Here is a 23587-nt window from a genome sequence, read left to right on the forward strand (position 1 = left end):
TAACTTCAAATTAGTAAAGACACGCCTGAAGAAGCTATTGTGTAGCAGAACACGTGTTGTGTTTTTGCAAAACTGTTTAGTGGAAATCTCACATTAAAGTGTTTCTTGAATGAGTTATGGATTTTCATCAAATATTAACCGATTCACGTGACATATTATATAAAAAATATTAGAACAACAAAGTCAAAAGATGAATCAAACAATGTTTTATCAGCTGCCCTTCACTATCGTTACAAATGATACAGAGGATGATATTAAAATATTTGAGAAATATTTATGTGTACGGATAAGATGTCTACAGTTTGAGGTCACCATTTGTTGAACAAACTAGCTCCTTTATCGATGAGAATTTTTTCTGCATACTAATAGTACTCTACTCTACTTCTACTTCCTACTGGTTTCAATTGCAAATGATGGAATATGGTGGAATGAAATACTGACAAAAATGATTATTTGTATAATACATATTAACTATAAAATATTGGCTGAATGTTTTCGGACAGATAAGGCAATTATAAAAATTGAGAAGACGAAATTTTATGGTTAGAGTTCACAAGACATAAATATTTACAAAAATAAACTTTGTTGATTAGAAGTGAATTTGTTGTAGAAAATGGACCAACAACCTAACGTTTATAGAAAAATGCTTTCAACATCAGTCGCAAGTATTCTCTTAGAACACGGATGCGATTCGGCCGACAAAGCTGCCTTGGAAACTTTAACCGAAATGTTACAAGCTTGTATGTAGGATTATATATCATTTCAACAATTGGTTTCATTTCCTTAACTTTCAGTCCTGGCAGAGATCGGAGCCATGAGCAAAAGCTACTGCGAATTGGCAGGTAGAGTGGAACCCATACTTGCAGACGTTATCCTGGGTTTTGTTGAAATGGGTATGCACGCATGATTCATTTCATAATTGAATAAGAAATATAAAATACAAAAACTAGTATCACTCCAAACTTCAAAACAGAGTGAAAAAGGAGAAATGAAACTTTATATGTTTTTTACAACATAGAAAGTTTCCTTTCTCATATTTCATAACGATCTTCTACCACATAGTAATGGCTACATACATCAATTTATTCATAACAGATGTTTGCAAATTCTTTTGACAGTAAAAGACAGTCTATAATAATGTATTTAAAATGGGATGGTTTTACAGGTTTCAACTTCAATACCCTGGAAAACTACTATAAGAACGGAAAACATTCTGTTTTACCTTCCTTGCAACAGCAACAACCACAAAAGCAACTCAGTATGCTCCCGGCTGGTACGAAACAACCATTGCCCCCACACATTCCACAGTACTTGCCTCAGTTTCCCGATCCTCACGCCTACGTTAGAACACCTGTGGGTATTTGATAATAAAAGTCTCGTAAGAGATCTCACTATATTTTTTTCAGACACATAAACAACCCGTGATCGATTACGAATCTGTGAGAGAAAAGGCAGCTATTCAGAAAAGAGACATCGAAAAGGCTTTGACAAAATTTTTGGCAAAAACTAGTGCGACACATAACCTGTTTGATACTGATGAGGCAAACATATTTCCATGTAAGTGAAACGAACCATTCATTTCTTCATTCATAACAAAATTCTTTATTTGATTCACTTTATCGATTTTTCATTTCAGTAATAGCATCCAAGCCGGCTTATCCTCCTTATCTCAGTGCTCTTTTGCCTCAGGACCAAATCTTCGATCCGGAAGACCTGGACTTCGACCCCAAAAGCCAAATCATACAACAGCAGAAAAATCACGACCGGGCGAAGAAGAAAATCAAGCCAGAGATCAAAGAAGAAATGGAGGAGCCCGACGAGACCATGAACGAGTCAAGAACCAGCGAATCAGATAATCCGAGTGGGATGAATTTCATTGATAACCCCTACCTGGCTGCTACTAAGTTACCAGCTGGTCAAGCTATGGATACCTATTGATACTTCATTATTGATTGATGGACTGCATGGATTTTAATGTAGTTTGATGTTCTGAGATCTTGTAGGTTCTTCATTTATCAAAGATAAAAACTTTTCTCAGGTTACAGTCCAGTTAAATAAATCTAGATCAGGTGTTTGATTGAGTTTAATACAGATCGAAAAAAAATGTGATGAAGATAATTTTATGCAGGTGTAGATAGCGCAAACTTCTAGCCCACCCCGTTGAGTTACTGCATAAGTTCAATCTATTCACACTAAAAAAAGTGCTGTTTTATCAGTAATATGTCATGTTTGGTTGTTCTGTCTATCAAAAAACAACAATTTTGTAATTTCTTTCGCAAGGAATCTTATGTTCAAAGGTAAGATATCGTTAATAGCTTGTACAAGTTTCGACTTTTGAGGGTTATCATTCGTAATGACAGCTGTTCAACGGAAAGACACATTTCAACTCATTTTTCATTTCAGCATTTCGAAACTTCTTACTTTTGTGTCTCTCACCAACAAACTTAGCATGCTAAACAGCTGAAACGGTTTACATATGTTCGAAACCAGTGTACAAACATAAAAAAATGAATAATCGTTAATCGAAAGTTTGTAGCCCGCGACTTTTGAACATTCACTTTACTTTTTGAACATATCTTATCTTTGTTTGAAGGTGGTTGACAATGTTTCGTGGTGTATTTCATCAGTTCGGACTTCCATTGTCTAATATAATGTGAATTGATTTGAAATACCTGAAAAAAAAAACAGGAACTAGGCATCATCAAAAATTACCTTCAACGGAATGGTTACTCCAGAGTCATGGTAGAACAGGTTTTAGCTAGAAGACAGCAAGAGCTCCACAAGGAAGAGAAGCCGCCACAACCAGTCTTCTACTGGTTGGGTCCAAGTATAACATTAGGATCTGCTTCAGATCTGGGAACAGTATCTGTAGCAGCCTCACGAAAACCAGGCCACCAAACGCGGACTGCGATTCCAAGAATTGCATTTACTGGATACCCCGCGAGTGCGGAGAATCATACATCAGCGAAACTAAGAGGCCATTGAAAGTTCGCATTGCTGAGCACAAGAAACACACACAGCGAGGAGAAACCAGCAAATCCGGAATAGCAGAGCATGTTTGGACTCATCGACATAATATCAAGTGGGCTCAAGCTGATCCACAAAGAGGAACTCTGGTTTAGGAGAAACTTCAAAGAAGCCGCGTATATATTGGCCAACAACGCATTTAGTCAAGCAAGCGTAGAGATACGTAACATATGGTCATCTCCCGCTAAAATCAATGAAGCGGATAGAGGGAAGAGGGGATAGGTGAAAGCACTCGAATGACCTATAAATAGTCAGATCTCGGAGGAATAAGTTCAATTATCATCTGAAGACGATTGTGGATATTAACAATCTAAACGTCGTGACGTAACTTTGTTTGGAATCTTTTAATTTTTAATTTTTCAATTTTTGTTAATATTTTTTAATTTTCAGCTTTTATTAATACTTCAATTTTTTTTCTGGTTGTAGCTTGTATGTTATTTCCTTGTTATTTCAGTTTTTTGTTTAATAAAATTGTTATTTTCGGTTAACCTTTCTTTAATTTTTTTTTTCAGGGATTTCAAATCAATTTATATTATATTAGACAATGGAAGTCCGAACTGATGAAATATACCTTATCTTATCCATGCTTATATGAAGTTCTTCTTTATAATTTTTCTTTCTTTTGTTTTGTAGAAAGTGAAACATTCCTAATAAGGTCAATAGAAAACAATTGATTTTCACCAATTAAATGACTTGTTCATATTGAGGATTTTAGAGTCGGCATTTGGACGATACAAGGTTTTGGATTTCTACTTCTCCATCTTCATACAAAACAATGTGCGAATCTCCCAAAAATTTTATTTTGAAATTATTTGCTTTCTTCCTGTCTTTGGAAGATTCCCACATTATTTTTTAAAGAAGACGGAGGAATAGAAAGCCAAAACCTTTCTTTCCCAAAAATTATTCCCGTTTGAAACTATATTTCAATTTATCATAAGAGATGTTTCATTATAATTGTGATATTGATGTGAAATAAAATGGCATCGACACATCTACCCATTTGTTTCAATTTCAATAAAAAGAACATGAAAATACTAGGAGCAGTATATTTGTAGGAGACAGAGTAATCACAGCTTTTGTTGCCAATATTGTCTTCAACAGTTGTTAAATTTTTATGGTTTTCTCATATAAAGGGTTGGGAATAACTAAGAACTTGTTCAAATGGCTAGCCTTGTTAAAGTATGAAAATTGATAATGGAGACTCATATTTTCACTCTAAAATACTATTGTAACAATCTACAAAAACACATCAAGACTAGTTTCAAATATGGTAATGATTTACGACGCTTGCCTTCGAGGAACTTCATTCAGTAAAGGCCACATTCATCGCTTGTTGAGTAATATACCAATACTCAATGAATATGACGTGGTCGAGGCAAAAGTATAGTGCTTTCCTTGTTGAGAATCATTTTATGAAGCTCGAGAAATAAAACCAAATACAATTTTGATATTTGCTCAATATCTCAATGACCTAAATTCAGTTGACCCTACTCCTTACTCCCATCGTTATTTCCTGGATCGCTAAAAAAACGGATTGTAATACATTAATTCACATTGTCAACTGTATTACATAATCGTCAAACAAGGCATAATAATATACTCTTGAACAGTTAATTTTAACAAATTCGTTCAGGACCGCACTTCTCGCTTTTTATCTGCGAGAAAGAGAAGTATTTAATTTTTGTAGAATATTTTGTATGAAAGAACAGTTTTTAGGAAAAAGCTTTTTGTCTCGAAAAATGAGAATTCAGTCCCGGGCCAGTCCTATACCTAGTTAATAGAGAATCCTACGTTGAAGTTGAAAACTGTTGTTCTGAGTATATGACGAATGATATTGGACCTCAGGGGTCCGTACTGGGGCCACTAATGTTCATCATATTTATAAACGATACGCCTGAGTTCTTATCAAAAGGATCTGTCACGATGTTTGCAGACGACTTCTCAGTAGTGGTTACATCGCAGACACCAGAGGCACTTTAAAATGCTGTTACACACATTAGATATATATTCATTTGAAAATTGGTTGAAGAAATACATCACGGGCGTAGATCGAATGAAAATACGCGATCTTAATGATATGAGAAATTCCCACCAATCATAACAGGAAATATATATGTGTGTATATGTGTACACATGTATCATCTACTTCTTCAATTCTGGGAATGATAAATTGACTGAATTACCAATCTCAATGTATATATGTATAATTTTTGTCTCTAAATATATTAAAAAAAAAATAAAAAAAACTGATGTGACTTCTGATTTATAGTTACTATAACCATACATTATATATGTAAAATTATTGCTAATATTCATTAAGTGAAATGTGTTTTATAACTTTTATACTTTAATGTACATTATATACCTACTAACCAAACTTTAAACATTATAGACTTTTCCGCTAATAGCTATCCCTTTCTATGAAAGCAAATGAATCATGTTAATCTCACTTAGTCGAGAAACCCTACATAATAACCTTAAGATAAGTGAATAATCAACATTAATCCCTATGGACAAGATAATCTTTTGTAGGGTTCTTGTTTATTTCTTGTAATGACTTTATTCTTCGCAAATTTCCAATGTAACAATTGCCTGAAGAAAAGCTGCTATTCTATTAGATTCATGTCAAACCACTGCAGCTCTAGTATACTCTTAACATTGTACCATGCTAACTTCCATTCACACCTTTGATATGGCATTCTCAACTGGGGTATGAGTGATTCTGTTAAAAGGATATTTCTCCTCCAGAAATATGCAGTTAGAATAATACCTAAGCTAGGGTAACGTGATTCATGTAGAGATGCTTTTGAACAGCTAAAAATTCTTACAGTTGCCAGCACCTACATACTAGAGGCTAGTGTCAGTCCTCTCGTCCAAATCATAACCACAATACTCGTTCTAAAGATCTAATCGTACCAAACGCTCATAGAACTTGTTTGTATGAAAAAAACGTAAAGTATAGTGGGTGTAAATTATACAATATGCTTCCAATATCTCTCAAGAATTCCCCAAATAATGTGTTCAAAAGTCAGCTGAAAAAAATACTACTTCAAAGGACTTGTTAAACGATTCAAGAATTAACCAATCAACTAACCTGAGACCTTGAGCTTTAGCACATTTGGTTAAAGTGTTTACTTTCAATACTTGAAAAATACTTGAGAAATTGTGTGTTGATTACATTTCATTGGCTTTTTTATGGTCTATGACGAGTTACATTCATATTTTTATATAGATGTTTATCACTGTTTGTGTTATTGTGTTGTTTATATTATTTTGACTGACTTATAATATGGTTACATATTATTTGGACTGACTTTTATAATATGGTTACATGTAGTTATTTACATTTATATGTTTTTACATTTACTTTTACTTTTATAATTGGTATTTTCTTTGTTTATTGTACATTGACTTCTGTCAACTGTACTTTTCAACCAAAGAAATGAATATTATTATTATTATTATTGATTGATGTAGTATACCACCTTACTTGTAACTAACGTTACTGCAGTTTCGTCCTACGAGGACTGTTTCAAACTTCCTTGTAGGGCATTTAAAAATGTCCGGCTGAGCTTTATATCTTTCTAATTCTCCATTCATACAAAAATTATGGGAAACTTCTGTTTTGATACGATCCTAGAGGAGAACACTCCACCTGCATCATTCGAACTTCAACCGCTTGTTTATGTTGTGGGTTCCTTGGCAAAAGTCCGGCCCTAACAAATTGAAGATTGATTACAGCTGTTTGAAACTGCTCACTTCCTGCAATTCAAACATGCAACAATACTTGGCACTTAATATTTAGTAAAGTTTCGACCATGGCATCCGAATCTCAAATAGTTAATTGGGTCGAAAAATCCATAGAGAAACTAGATCTGAAAAACTACAAAATAAACATCACAGGGCGCTCGGAAAAAGATGAGGGCTACGTCGGTGACATAATTTTTGTCGAGGTTGAAGGGATTTGCGAAGAAAACAAATCCTCGATCCTGCATTTAGTGGTGAAGCACGCTAAAATCAATGAGCACATGAGGAAAGCTATGCCGGTGGATATCATTTTCGAAAATGAAATCTTCATGTACTCTACTGTGATTCCAGCTTTCCAGAGATTCCAGAAGGACAGAGGAGTGGACAACGTCTTCAACTGTATAGCCAAGTGTTATTATTCCTCTTCCTCTGAAGACACGGAGGTCCTGATTCTGGAAAACCTCAAAGTAGCCGGGTTTCAAAATTATGACAGAAAGAAACCAATGGACTCTACTCATTGCAAGACGATTTTGCAGCAACTAGGCAGGTTCCACGCTGTCTCCTTTGCATTGAGGGATCAAAATAAGGATGAATTTACTGCCCTGACGACCAATATACAAGATCCCATGAAGTGGTTCATGAACGACCCTGCGACAGTTTCCTCCATGAAGAAATCGCAAGAGTTTGTTTCTGCATTGTTGAAGAAGAAAGGCGATTTGGAGTTGTACGATAAACTGGAAAAACTGTGGAAAGCACTCGATACAGAAGTCAATGACGATTTCTTCACAGATGACGAACCGCAGAATGTTATAAATCATGGTGATCCTTGGTGCAACAATTTTATGTTTAAATATGAGGTAGGTTTGAATGTGGTGAATGTTATTTGTTGAATAATTCAGAGTTTCACTGTTTTGAATGAGTTGAAATCTGATATTGACTCAGAATTCAGTTGAACAATACAATAATCCCATTAGTCCCATAGGAATGTAGGTTTTCACGGCTGGCGTCAATGTTTTGGTTGGTTTCCGGGTTTTGCCGTGGTAATCTCCAAACGTTTCGACTGCAACTGCGGCAGTCATCTTCAGTGGCTTGGTCGAAGTACTCTTCTTGAGGTATCAACTGAAACTGAAGCTCTCATTTGTGCCATGTCATTTATAGTGCTGATTTTCCGCGCAATTTCTGTAATAAAAAAAAAACAAACAGATCGATACCTACATAATGGATCCAACCATTTTCCAAAAGAGAAACGAACCGTCATCAACACCCTAGTGAACAGAGCTTTGAGATTATGTGAAGAAAGGTTAGGTTAGGTCCGGAGTGAGTGGGCCTATTCGACCCTTGATTGATGTAACCATCACGAAACTACTTCGTGATGGTTACATCACGATGATGTAACCATCACGAAGTAGTTTCGTGATGGTTGCATCAAGCAAGAGCAATGAAGGTGATATACTGGGAACAACATAACCCATGTGAACAAATCAGCTCATAGTCAGATATTCAGCATACATGAGCCCTTTTCAAATGAATACAAAAACTTACTTCTTAATGTATGATCTTCAAAACTATTAGGAAAGCACAAGCTGAATTACTCTGAAGGTCGGTTGAGTCCGACACTGTGTTTCTGGTTCGATTTTTCAGTAAAGTTTGTTAAAAATGTGATTTAATGAAATTTGTTCATTGGTTGATCCATTACTTTCACATCATATCCTCATTTCATTATTTTTTGAAGTGTCATTTGATAAAAAGAATAACTTCAGCAGTAAAAAAATAGAAAAAAAATGTGAAAAGCATTCTTCAGCAACTGACTTGAGATCAATTAATTTGTTGTATTTATAACTTCACAAAAAAATGTCAAATACTTTTTGTAAATGTCATATTCTTTAAAAAATATACCGGTGTTTCAACCGAAACAGTTTTTTCGACGAATTAGATCCAATTCGGTTTTTCATAACAATATCCAATTTGACCTTCTCGAAAAATTTAATAAATGAATAAAAAAAGTTGGGATGATGGCACATTCGTTCGATTCCTTTTTTTTTTCAATTTCGAAAATAGAATCGGCAAGTTATTTGAAGAATATTGGCAAAAAAGTGAATAGTTTATTCGTGTACGGTTCGTGTACCATCTGAGTTGTTCGGCATTACCAAATGAATGATTGTGTTTGAAATAAAATACTAATTTCATGAAAGCCGTACTGAAATTTTCCATCACTTTTGCTTTCCAAAAAGACATTTTTTCTACTTTTTCCTCATTTTATATATGGAATTTGGTTAAGGAATACATACTTCGTGATCAGTAGGTATCTATTTTCAAGAAAGCCGTACTGGAATATCAATTGTTTTGCAAATACATCACCGAAAATGAAATTTTCTTATATTTTCTTTTTACATTATTCGTATGGCATATGATTAGGAAATATACAAGTAGTAATTAGTATCTATTTTCATTAATGCCCTACTGGAATTTTCCATCTTTTTTGCAAATACATTTCCGAAAATGACTTCCTTTCCCAATTTCTTCTATGGTATTTGTTTAAGAAATATACAAGTCGCATTAGTATCTAATTTCATGAAAGTCTTACTGAAATTTCCATTTTTCATGCAGATACATTTTCGAAAATGAGATTTTTCTCTATTTTACTTTCTCATTTTTTGTATGGCATTTGGTGAGAAAATATACAAATCGTAACTAGTATCTAAATTCATGAAAGTCGTACCGAAATACTCAATGTTTTTTGCAGATAGATTTCTGAAAATGACAATTTTTTTATTTCCTTTCCTATTTTTGGTATGGAATTTGGTTGGGAAATATACGAGTCGTAATTACTATCTAATTTTTTGCAAGCCGTACTGGATTTTTCATCATTTTGCAACTACAGTTCCTAAAATGACATTTTTTCAATTTTCCTTTCTCATTTTCTGTATCGCATTTGGTAAGAAAATATATCTGTTGTAATGAGTCTCTAATTTCATGAACGCCGTTCTGGAATTCTCCATATTTTTTGCAAATACATTTCCAAAAATGATATTTTTTCTATTTGCCTTTCCCATATTTTGTATAGCATTTGGTTAGGGAATATACAAGTCGCAATAGATGTCTAATTTTATGAAAGCCGTACTGGAATTTTTCATCATTTTGACAAATACAATTTCGAAAATGACATTTTTTAATTTTTTTTTTCCATTTTTTGTATGGCATTAGGTTTGGAAATGTACATATCGTAGTTGCTATCTTATTTTATGAAAGCCGTACTGGAATTTTCCATAATTTTTGCAAATACATTTCCAAAAACGACATTTTTTCTACTTTCTTTTTCCATTTTATGTATGGCATGTGGTTAAGGAATACATAAGACGTGATTAGTATCTATTTTCATGAAGCCGTACTGGAATATCCATTTTTTTGCAAATATATTCACAAATATAATTTCTTTTCTATTTTCTTACCCCTTTTCCTGTATGGCATATGATTAGGGAATATACAAGTAGTAATTAGTATCTATTTTCATGGAAACCGTACTGGAATATTCATTTTTTTGCAAATACATTTCAGAAAATTAATTTTTTTCCTATTTCCTTTTCCCATTTTCTGTACGGCATATGATTAGGGAATACACGAGTAGTAATTAGTAGGTACATATCCAATTTCATGAAAGCCGTACTGGAATTTTATATCTTTTTGGCAAATATATTTTCGAAAACGACTTTTTTCTTTCCAATTTTTGTATGACATTAGGTTAGGGAATATGCAAGTCGTATATTGTATTAACTTTTTCAAGATTTTCTCTTTTAAAACTATACATGATAGTCTCATAAATTTTTAGCATGAACATGCGTTTTCTTCCTTACAGGGTCTTGACAAAAACAACCCATCGGAAGTGGCAATATTGGACTGGCAAATGTCTGCAACACGATCACCAGTTTTCGATCTCTCGTACTTTTTCTACGCCGTATGTTCCAAAACGGAGTTGGAATCTTTTGAGGAGTTGCTGAAGTTCTACTACGACACCTTCGCAGACCACTTGGTCGAATTGGGAAGCGATCCCGAAGTGCTCTTTCAATATTCCGACTTGAAGATACACTGGAAAAAGTATTCTATTTACGGGGTCCTTACCGCGTGTACAGGGTTGAAAATATTTCTTTGCGACAAGAAAAATGCACCAGATTTAGGCAGCATTGAGGAGGGAACACATTTCATGGAGTTATTTACGGATGTACCATTGGACGAGGTGCCATTTTACGAGAGAATAAAACCAGTGATCTGGCATTATTTTGATTTTATAGAAAAAAATTAGTGACAGATACTTCAGTTAATTTGTATTGAAGTGGTGAAAAAAATCTGTCGGAATGATGACAGTTTTAAAGAAAATGGTAAAAAATAAATATAACTATTCACCACTATATGGAATGCTATTTTTTTTCGTGGTTGGCGGCGGTAACTGCGAAGACTGTCTTTCAATCTTTCTGTCTTTTGATTTGAAAGCTAATAACTAGATGTTTCTTGATAATATACTAGAAAAAACAGAAGTGATAACTGAAACTAATCTCTGTTGAACTATTCAATTTTGAAATTGTTTAACTTGACAAAAGCTTAAATTATTACTTACATTTCATGTATACTGATATGATAATGTTAAGAAAGGTTATTCATTAATAAAAATGTTCATTGATTATTTTGTGAATGTACATATAGTAATAATAATACGTCTTTATTCACCATAAAAATACAAATGAAAAAGACAAAAATAAAATAAAACAGTATACAGGAACAATAACAAAAACAAAGAAAAAAAACTTCCAGTATATGGTGAATAGGCGGAGTATCAGCCAAGGCTGTTTTTCAACTCAACCTGGGAGAAACTATAGATAAATAATATGAACACAAGTCGAGTTAACAATATCAAAAAATTTTAGTTATTGCTTTACTTTAGAAAATTCATTTTAGAAATGCCAAGGTCGGGAACGGACAAGAGGCTAATGAAATAAATAAGTCTTCAGTCTTTTTTTAAAGTTTATGATGGTGTATGATCGAAATTCGCAGGGTAGTTGATTATAATATTTGGGTGCATTATACGAGAAGCAGCGGGTGAAGATGGAAGATTTGTGTTTGGGGATGACTAGAACTGAACTGTTCCTTGTAGTAAAGCTATTAATCGTAGATAATGTTTTAAGCTTCTTCAGTAAGTAATCAGGTTGTTCAGTTATCAACACTTTATGTGTGTTGGTAAGAAGGTGTAGAGTTCTAAGTTTCTCAACATTTAACCATCCTGATTTTTGCATTGCTGGGGATATATGGTCATATTTCCGAATACCAAACGAGAAACGTAGACAGCTATTCTGAATAGCTAGTCGGAGAGCATCCGATTGTTTTAAAGCAGGTCCATAAATACTGTCGCAAGTTTTAAGTTTGTGTTGAGCAAATCACGATTAGGAAAAAGCTGTATGAGAACGTTATAAGAAGATTGGTTCAGATAGCTGACATGTTTAGTAAAGCAAAGATCCAAATCAAACCACAATCCTAAATTTTTTATCTCGTCCACGGAGGGAAGTTAATCGTTTTCGATGCGAACTTGAAAGGTAGAGTTGGTGAGCTCTCTGTTCTTCTTAGCTCCGAACATCATTATTGCGGATTTGTCTGAATTGAGCTTGAGCTTATGGGCAGTAGAAATGTCAAAGATGGCTTGGAGATCGTTATTAATATGCGACAGAGCAGATGTAGACTCGCCAGGCGAAAAGGAGAAATATGACTCCGTGTCGTCTGCATAGTGATGTATATTGCATTTTTTCACGGACAGATAAAAGTCACAAATATACAAGCTAAAAAGCAAGGGCCCAAGGATAGATCCTTGTGGCACTCTCTTTAATACCGGCAGAGCATCTGCCTTATATTCGAATTTCCAAACTGATTGAATGGGCGAACCCACCTCTGTCAAATGTTGATATTGCATTAGAGATGATAAAACTGGTGAACTGATGTAGGTACCCAGTGTACAGCTTCACGAATCAGTCGATGTAACAAAAGCAAAACTATGGCCACATATACTCAGGTCGAATGTTGGGCTGAGAAATTTCTGGTGTCAGAAAATTTAAAGAATTACAAAGTTGTGATACGCGGCGGCACCGAAAAGGGTGAAGGTTTTCTAGGCGACATTCTGTTCGTTGAAGTTGAAGGAACCACTCAAAATGATGTACCAAAACGGCTGTACTTTGTGGTGAAACACGCAAAACCCAGTGCAAATTTCAGAAAAACCATTCCTGTCGACCTGATTTTTGAAAATGAGATACTCTTGTATACCGCTGTCATTCCTGCCTTCCAGAAATTCCAACAGGAAAAACACATTACCGATTCGTTCGATTGCGTCGCCAAGTGTTTCTATTCCTCTACCTCTGGAAACACAGAAGTCTTAGTCCTAGAGGACTTGAAGAAAAAAGGATACCAGAACCACGATAGAAAACGACCTATGAATCTGAACCACTGCAAGGCGATACTGAAGCAGTATGGAAAGTTACATGCTCTCTCTTTTGCCATGCGGCATCAGAAGAAAGAGATATTCGATGATCTGGCGTCGAAGCTTCATGATACACCAGGTAAGATCTTGGGAACCGATCTTGTTGGCAAAGTTCTCGATGATTCTAGAGATGTCATCCTGGAGATGTTCAGAAAAAACGGCGATGATGGTCTTCATGAAAAACTGGCGAAATTGTTGAAGAGGGGTCCGCAGGTGATGATGATGGAGGCACTCAACGCTGAAGAGTCCCAGTCTGTTGTAACACACGGAGATTGCTGGTGTAATAATTTTTTGTTCAGATATGAGGTGAGTATTTTTCTACATTCCACTTATTCATTTGGAATGTTCGATCAAAACAGACCTTTCAAATTTCTAGAATTGCATACATAACAAAAAAAGGTTCTCAGACTCTTGGCGTACTGTACAAGAAGCAAGTTGACCATCCAGTAGCCATAATAAATGCTATAGCAATTTCTTCTGACGTAGCAAGGTCTGTTGTATCTAACAACCTCATAATCTTCATTCCTTCACTGAGTAAAGAGGAAGGGAGAGTTGTTCTAAAAAATTTAAAATTTAGCAACTTGTGGTGTTAACGATATTTATAATAATAATCTTTATTATTCCCAAGAAACAATAATGTTTATAACAGGGATACAATTTAAAATAATGATTAAATAAATTATTTCAATATTAAATATCGGGTAAATATACAGCACATAAATATATAAATACATAAATACAGACACATATATACATATATATTTACATATAAATATATATATATATATATATATATATATATATATATATATATATATATATATATATATTTTCAAATTATAGGGGAGACGGGGGCTGGTTCTAACAAATTTTGAATTAAGCGTAATATTTTCTAAACTACTTTAGCAAAAAACATGGTTTTTTGGTAAATGATGCAAAATTTAATGAGCTTTACGTAAAGTACAACAAAATGTATATAATAATTACCATATCTGAGAAAAAACGAGTTTTGGCAAACAAGTCACTTGTTAGATCTTACCCCCGGTTTGGGGTTGGTTTTAACACCGCTGGGGAAAGTTTTAACAGCGGGGGTAAGAAATAACATGTAGTTGGGAATGGGATTTTAGTTAAGATAAACAACAAAATAATATTCAATGTTTATTAGAAACACTAATAAAATTGAATGCGGTTCCTTACCGTTCATAAAATAAACAGAAAACTTAAATTATATAGTTAAACTGACTCACTTAATCAGCATTACTCAAATCAGAGAACAAAAAATAATGTTTGATCATCAAATGATCATTAAAAATCCAAATAAAATGAAATTCGGCTCCTTGCCGTTTAAACATGTGTAATAAACTTAAAACTTACTAAATCTATCTTTATCAAATAAAATAACAAAACATTACTCCTCTAATAAATCAACATAGGTACAACTTTGGTTATAACAGTGAAACTTTCTAATCAGTCTTACTCAACCTACTCATTAGTCAGTCTTCAAACCAGTGATAAAAATTAGTCATCGTAATCGGAATCTGAGTTGCAGTTTGTGCAAACATAAGCAACTGCATCGCCTTTTATGCAAGTTATATGCGACCATTGTTTACAGGATATACATTCAACCCAGTCCACACCAGATATATCTTCAGAATATGATGAGCCACAGCCTAAGCAAATGGTTTCATCCTCATCATCGTCGTCTTCTGAACTCTCTTGTAATACTTTCTTTTTCACTCTATCCCTAGGCTGTTTACTGGACTTCTTCTCTTTTTTTTCCACTTTACGTTTCTTAACTCTTTGCTTTTCCTTATTGACTTTTACTTTCGCAGTAGATTTCTTTTTGTTATTCTTTAGCTTAGCTTCTTCTTCTAAAGCACTCTTTTCCGGAGTGTCGGTTAAGATCGCACATTTTCGCTTGCGACCTCGATTAGACTTAGAGCGGGGGGCCGCTTTTGGCAATGGCCGTACAGCTTCGGGACTAAAGAATGTTGGTGAATCTCTTGGACGAGACGTCACTGCTGGTTCATTTTCTGCAGTTGATGTACCAGGAACTGGACTCCTTGACATTTCCTCAATTACTGCACCTACGCTGATATCAAGATTAGGCATGCTTCTTTCGATTTCTGGTATCAAGGACGGTTCCAGGCCTAATGTTAGGCTGAGACTCTTTGGTGTTAATTCGTCTTGTTCCTCAGTTTGCAGCAATGAAGGCGATGGATTACTTAAAATGTCTTCCTCGTTTTGTTGATTCGGGGGAATCGTGATATTAGACTCAACAGGCGCTGCATTAGTGTTGTCATTCGGCTGGGATACAGGCATTGGCCGGTCTGTTACGAAAGACGGAGCAAAGTCGTCATCGCCAAAAACAAACTCATTGCATGGCCAGATACCAGCTTTTCTAAACGAGTGAGCAATATTGTTCGGGGTGAAAGCCAACGGAAATGCTTCTCTTACAATACCAGGCAGGTCATAAATAGTCATCGTCTTTCCAGGATTGTTAATCATCCAATAGTTTGTAGTCTGGCAACGTAATTCTTCAGGGGCCCATAAATTCCCACATCTAATGGCTGCAGCTTGTGCGAACAGTGTGGAGGAAATGAAAGTAGTAGCGCTTTGAAAGCCGGCACGCTAACCACTCAACCACAGAGGTCGTCAAACATTGTCGCCATAACCTTAACATTTTTTAAATGGGATCACATTTGGTATCAAAATTGCACCCTCGTCGTATAGAAACAGTAAGAACAATATTACCTACGTTTAAATTTTTTCAACTGTTAAAACCTGCCCCGTGTGCGGGGCAAATATTAACGCGTTAGAACCTACCCCGTGCATTTTGTTAAAACCAACCCCACGACCCCATTTTGCACAAAGTTATAGTTTTTCTTTTACCGGTTATATTCTCGATTAAAACTTTAACATTAATGAAAAATACAATAAATACAGATTTATGCAATACCAAAGCCAATTTTTTACGATACATATTTAAAAAGTAATGCAAAAAATTAAACACGTTAAAAAGTTCATTTACCTGTGAAATTGGAGGCGTCTGACACAACCTGCTCCCGTGACGCTCGGCCGGCAACTGACAGGTCGAGACACGTTCGCGCGTATTCGTAAGCACAAAGTGCGTTGGAACTAACATGGTAAGTCGAATAGGTTCCATGTAATTACGCTGTTAGTATTTACCCCTGTTAAAACCAGCCCCAGGGTCCCCTAATGGTAATTGAAAACAAAAAATGTAATATGGAGATCAGAATTTTAATTAGAGGAATAAAGCAGAAACTTTTTCAATTCCGATTTGAATTTTGATTTTTGATTCATTTTCAATTTCTTATTATATATTTTAACTTCTAAATGGAATATTGATTTCTCCCCAAATTTTGAGTGATATGATTTATCCAGCAATTTTTTTGCTTGTCTTGTATTATAGTCATGGATGGTATTTATTTGATTGAATTCCAAATTCGAATATTTGTGATTTTTTCTAACAAAATAAATGAATTTTCAATTGAAAAATAGATTGAATATCTAAAAGATCACGTGATATATATAAATTTGACGTAGGTTCAAGGTTTGGTAATTTGAATATACATTTTATTATTTTATTTTGCAGTCTCTTGGGAGAATTTGATATTGATAAATTAGCTGTTCCCAATTGGAATTAAATATTGTAGATTTGAATATACCAAACAGAAATATATACATTTGAAATATTTTAATCGTATAAAATTTCTAATCCTAAATAATATTCCTGAAATTGGTCCGATTTTCTTTTTTAACATCTCAATATGAGTATTCCAACAAAGACTTTCATCAATGTAAAGTCCTAAAAATTTTGTGATTCTGACAATATTTAATTATTTTGTTGTTAACAGCCAAATTCTCTTCGTTTGTGATTTTGTTCTTAGTTATCAATATTAAAGAAGACTTAATAATTCAAACTTAATTAATGATAATTGAACCAAGAGGTTAGTTAGCAATAAAATGCCATTTTTCATGTTATTGTAAACTTCTTTAGTATCACTAGAAAAATAAAGCAATGTTGTGTCATCCGCGTATAACTTGATATTTCCTTCCAAACTTTTCAATCAAGGACTGTACTTGCATTTTGCAAAACCTTTGCAAATCATTTGCAACTTGAGCTTGGACACAGATTTCACAAAGGCATTTGACAACCTCCACCACAAAACCCCACTTGCCAAATCATACTATTTTGGGATAGACGAAAAAATAATATAATTCTGTTCTTTGTATCATAATTGATCTCTCAAATCTAGTTCGTACCTCGCAGAGGCGATAAGTACTATCAGTTTACAGGCTCATACGGCGGTCCCCGAGGTAATAATCCAGATCCACTCCTATTACCCAAGGTATTAACCTGTTTTCAGGTATATTCATCAATTAATTGGAGTCCAATCTGAAATCCTCGAAATTTAAATTTTATATAATTGTAAATTGTTGGATGTAGCCGTTACTACGTGGTAGGAAATCATAATGAAGAAAAGAGAATTGAAACTTTTTATGTACATTAATGTGTAAGTTTGAAAATGTCCTTATCGGACGAAACTGCAGTAACGTTGTTAGTTACAAATGAAAGTGGTGAATACATAGAAAGTTTCAATTCTTTTTTCTTCATTATATAATTTTAGTGTGAATACCTAAGCTGTTTTGCAAATGTTCGGCTGGTTTCTGCTGATGACTTCGTGCATTTGTACTTCTCTTGGCAACCAAGTGTTGTCCATCTTTCCACATGGCTGTAACATACTGATGATGTACCACAAGCTCGAAACACCCGCCTTTGGTTTGCTCCTTTTTTGAATGCTATGTCCAAAAAAATTATCTCTATATGTTGAATCAAAAACAGGGAAAATTCATGGACGAAGTACTCAGAAAATATGCAAACCGCAGACACGTGTTTCTGGGTCATTAGTTGTCATCAGTACGGTATAACCAAGTGCAAGGTTAGGCAACACTTGGTTGCAGAAACAACACGAATAATCATATAATCGAAGACAGGAAAAATTAATGGACGAAGCACTCAGAAAATATGCAAACTGCAGACCTGTGTTGACACATGTTTCATCAGTACGGTAAATGATATATTTAGTTATTTGGAAACATAAACGCAATTAACGCAAATTGATGGATGTAGCGTTACTACGTGGTAGGAGATTATCATGACTCAATCCAGAAGTTTTTCAGAAAACAAAGCCTCAAATTTACTTAATATACCCCCAGATCAAACAATCAAAAGAAAAGAGACAATTGCGGGATTTTTCAGATAAAACAATGTGGAGGTGGCATTCAGACCACATGCTAGGTTATTTGATTTCCTTTTCAATGCCAAAAATAAGGTGGACAATTTGAAAAAATCTGGAGTTTATAAGCTCAAGTGTCCGGAGTGTAATAGTGTTTATGTAGGACAATGTGGTCGACATTTCTCGAAACAAATTCCCGAATATAAACGATAGGGTAATTTTGCACTTTGCAAGCAACGGTTGGAATCCTTATAATTCATAAGCATGAGTATAAGCATTCGCGATGTAATCTGCCAAACTATCAAATCGATCTAGTTTACTCACAGGTTTTCAAATTAGCGTACCCACATTGTCACAGGTGAACAAAATTCAGGTACTCAATTAAGCTAAGTACCTCTGTTATTACCTAGAGTGATGTTTAGATATTTTAGGGCTAATATTATCAATTATTTTCAGTTCATTGTTTGAAAATTTCTTTATAGGAGGACACTGCAGTAAAAGTGGTAAAAAAATATAGAAAGATTCATTTTTCGCAATTAACGTATCACATATGGTTTTATATTCTCGATGTTCTGTATGAAACGATCATATTTATGTCATATTTATATCATTCTGATACTGGCTGTGCTCATATACGAATGTAGTTATGTAGATAAGAGTTTTCCAATGTGCTGACTTTTTTCTCGGAGAAGAGAAAACAATTCAAGGTAGTTTCGACTTCGAAACATTCAGTTTCAGCAAAACACCTCAAAAATATATTTTTCAAGAATATTTACATTATTTTCATTCCATTTCAAGCATTTGTTGGAAAATACTAACGTTAACATGAACTGTTCACTTCAATATTCGCGAATGACGTAGCAAGATTGCGTGAAATAAAAATAGGATGCAATTTAGATTTCGTAATTACCATTCAAAGACGGATTCCTTGATAAGATTAGCAAAAAACAATGGAGTTGTTTCGACTACTTCAATGTTGACTGTAGTTTGTGGATACAAGGCTCTCGGAAATGTTCTGGGATTAAAAAAAAAATTATTGTATGAAATACTTTGTTGAAATTATTCATGAAACGAATCAAGACAATAATAACATTGTTTTGACTTCACGAATTGAGTGGGCTTACTTGGATACTGCCTATGAATCAAATTATCTGTAGGTTAATGGACTGACACCTATCAGAAAACAACTATTCCCCTGGCTAATACCACGAAGGATGTTGAATTATATCTAAACGGTCAGTGCTGGAATCTTCACAGAAGTTTTTCCTGTATATATTGTTGGCGATACAACTGCTGGAATCGGTTTTCAATTATAGGAACGAGCACACTTGTAGACCGGTTTCGAGCTATTTGGCCTCTCGTCAGTGCAAGTTAGTGGCCATCATCAACCTAAACTTGATGATATTTCATAATTTAAAATTGAATTCCTTTCAGAGTATCATTCTTCGAACAAGGCTGAAGCGAACGATAAACAAACAAATCGTAATATCGCTCCATCTGGTAAACAAAGTATACACCTCCACATTTATTTAGGGGGCATACTCGAAGACTTAACTTAAGTAACAATTTGTTCAAGCCAGTCTCGACTTACCTACACTGTAGGTTAATGGAGTGACACCTGTCAGAAAACAACTGCTCCCCTGGCTAATACCACGATGATAATAATACTAATAATACCGTATTTCAAAACAATTTAAATCATATTAAACAATGGAAGTCAGATCTAATGAAATACAAAATTAATATGATTATCAAAAGTAAATTGATAATCAAAATGAACACCTAGATCCCTGACAGTGTTAGTTCTATCCAAAATAGATTCATTGATACTGTATGCGAATTGTATTTTACTGAATTTTCTGGTACAATTTCGTATTTGGAAATATTTGAATTGAGACGGTGCATCAGTGTTCAACTTCTGTTGCGATCTAGTACAGTCATCTTATCTTCATAACTTCAAATAATCTGCAAACATCGATCAGAATGCAGAATAATGTGTTGCATGGATCATTTATGAATAGTAAACAAAGTAATGGCCCAAGCTTAGATCCTTGAGAGACTCCCCTAGCGGCAAAAGGAATATTTGAAGAGAAACTATTATAGTAGACATACTGCTTCCCCTGATCAAGATATGATTTCGAAAGTTCAATACAGATTTCATTGAAACCAATACCAGGAAGTTTATGCATAGGAATCGCATGACTTATTTTATGGAAAGCTTCAGAGAAGTCGGTGTAAACCACATTTACCTGCTCTCTAGGGTCAAGTGTTTCACATAAAGATTGATCACAAACAGCCAAGTTACTCATTGTGAATCTATAATTCATGAAACCATGTTGATGATCGGAAATAATATACATGGTTGACAGGTAAATGCTGTTGTACATAATCACCCACAAGAGCTTCGCAAAGTTGCAAAGTAAATATAATCATAATCTTGACTTGATGCAATTGAGAATCATTTAAGATAGTAGTAGCCATATCTCAATGAGTTATTGTGTAGCAAAAAACGCGTTGAGGCCTTCTGAATTGTTATGTAAATTTATTACAATATTGTTCAAATACATCTATCATAAATTTCCATCAATTTCGCCAGTGAATGTTGCTAAGAACGTCTTTTTTCCATGTTCCAGGAAGACTCCAGAGATAAACCCTCAGCAGTAGCCCTTATTGACTTCCAACTATCTACCCTGCGGTCACCTGTGTTCGACCTGTCCTACTTTTTGTACGCCGTTTGTTCCAAAACCCAACTGGAGCGCTTCGAAGAACTTCTGCACTTTTATTACAACTCACTTGCCGAACATTTGAAGAAACTGGGAAGTGATCCAGAGGAAATCTTCTCCTATTCCGACTTGAAGAGTCACTGGAGAAAATATTCCATTTTTGGACTGGTCAACGTGAGCAGCGGACTGAGAATGTTTCTTTGCGACCAAGAAACAGCGCCCTCTTTAGAAGATGTGGGAGATGAAAACACTTTTGTTGATATATTCAAGAATATAAAGTTTGAGGACGACACGCTGTTTTATGATAGGATAAAAGGGGTAGTGTGGCACTATTTTCATTTCTTGGACAACAAATAGTGAATTTTAAGGTTGACTTTCAAGCCTATTTGTTTTGTAAAAAACAACAATGTAATTATAGTTTTGACAAATTCCAGTAAAAGGTCATCAACACCCACCTAGGGATGTGTTTTTCATTACAAAAGATTATTCATTTGTAGATCCCATCAAAAGTTTTGGTATATGATGGTCTTAATACGTACTGGTATTACTCAAAAACGTTATTATTCATTTTAGTCAAGTATCTTGCGAAAACTACAGGATTCAAAATCAAAATCAAAATCAAAAAATCTTTATTTCCGTAGACCTAGGGAAGGCATGGAAAAAGTCACATTACTCAGTACAATTACAATGAGGTCACAATCATAAAACAACATAATTATAAGATATACTATATAACATTTAGACCATAGAAGGGATACAAAAATTAAAATTTAAAATTCCAAATCAGACTGAAAAAATTCATCAAGCGAATAAAATACCTTTTCACATAATAGTTTCCGAACTTTTTGTTTAAAGAGCTTTACACTAGTTATTTTTTTAATGGATATTGGGAGCTTGTTGTACAGTTTTATTGACATGATATGAGGTCCATTAGTGACCTTGGCTAACTTATGACTAGGAATTAAAATGTTTTAGTTTTTTCTCAGGATGAAGCCCGAAAGAAGACATGTATCATCTCTGTTCTGAAACTTGGAGCAATTTGATTTAACGTAGATTACGCAATTAAGAATATACATGCAAGTAACAGTTGATATATTCAACTTTGCAAATAGTGTTTTACAGGAATCGAGTGGTTTTTTAAAACAAATTGTTCTAATAATCTTTTTCTGGAAAACTAATAAGTCACTGATTCTATTACAGTTGCCAAAACAAATAATACAGTAATTGAGGGCAGAGTAAACATATGCATAATAGTAACTTTTAAGAATTTCAATAGACACAAAATTACGCAGATTCCTTATAACGAAACAGTGTGTCGCTAATTTCTTCAGTATGAAATCAACATGATGATTCCAATTGAGTTGGGAATCAATAAAAACTCCTAAAAATTTTTTATAGTTTACCTGTTCAATATTTTTAATCTCAGACCTAACCAATACACTACAATCAGTTTCCTGAATTGTAAAGAGAATGGTGTTGGTTTTAAGATTATTTAGAATCAAGCCATTTTTAAAGCAATAATTTTGCATGTTGCATACAGCATCATTTGCTCTTACTGACAATGTTTTACATTCCGAACCACTGACAGTAAAAGATGTGTCATCAGCAAATTATATAGAGCACTGTGGATGATAAATTTTTGAAAGGTCATTAACAAATAAAATAAATAGTGTAGGCCCCAAAACACTACCTTGGGGCACACCTGTAACAACGTTTCGAGATTCAGAGACAAATGACCCAGTCTGAAGCCTAACTTTAACAACCTGTGTACGACCAGTTGAATAGGTTTCAATCCATTTCAGACTTGGACCACGGACGCCCATGTCAAACAGTTTATCGAGAAGAAGACCATGATGTATGGTATCAAACGCCCGTGTCAAGTCGAAAAGAACACTAAGTGATTTTTCACCGTTGTCGAAGTTTGATAATACATGATTATGTAGAGAAAGGATGGCATCCTGAGTTGACAAGCCTACTTGAAACCCATATTGGTTGTCAGATACGATATTGTATTTATTTAAAAAGGACACAAGTCTGTTTTGATATGATTTTTCAAATATTTTCGAAAATGGAGATAGTAAAGCAATACCTCTATAGTTCGACATTACATGCTTATCGCTTCTTTTATGGACTGGGACGACCATTGCTTGCTTAAGCCGAGAAGGCCCTTTCGTATCACAGACATTTGGTAAGATATAATTGCATTCATGACTAATGAAGAAGAAACAAAGAAAGGTATAAGGCTTAGGAAACTTCTATAAGAATTTCAACAACTTTCAATACCAACAGCAAAAATTATTGAGCTAACTTTCACTATT

At 34.4% G+C, this 23587-nt stretch overlaps 2 protein-coding genes across 2 annotated transcripts; both read left to right on the forward strand.

Moving 5' to 3' along the window:
• Positions 1–531: 531 nt before the first annotated feature.
• Positions 532–4022, forward strand: LOC111502927 (transcription initiation factor TFIID subunit 8). The gene is made up of 5 exons (XM_023157112.2): positions 532–740; positions 795–893; positions 1166–1353; positions 1407–1557; positions 1637–4022. Exons 1-5 carry the CDS (start codon positions 614–616, stop codon positions 1936–1938), a joined length of 867 nt encoding a protein of 288 aa, XP_023012880.1. The 5' UTR covers positions 532–613; the 3' UTR covers positions 1939–4022.
• Positions 4023–6824: 2802 nt separating this feature from the next.
• Positions 6825–21729, forward strand: LOC111502934 (uncharacterized). The gene is made up of 5 exons (XM_074181093.1): positions 6825–7631; positions 10628–11070; positions 11949–11956; positions 12744–13591; positions 21180–21729. The coding sequence occupies exons 1-5, from the start codon at positions 6846–6848 to the stop codon at positions 21624–21626; spliced, it is 2532 nt and encodes an 843-aa protein (XP_074037194.1). The 5' UTR covers positions 6825–6845; the 3' UTR covers positions 21627–21729.
• Positions 21730–23587: the final 1858 nt, after the last annotated feature.

Source organism: Leptinotarsa decemlineata, unplaced genomic scaffold (assembly GCF_025532065.1).
Source record: "Leptinotarsa decemlineata unplaced genomic scaffold, Ldec_3_MD MMD2_tig00026307_RagTag_RagTag, whole genome shotgun sequence".
Classification (NCBI taxonomy): Eukaryota; Metazoa; Arthropoda; class Insecta; order Coleoptera; family Chrysomelidae; genus Leptinotarsa; species Leptinotarsa decemlineata.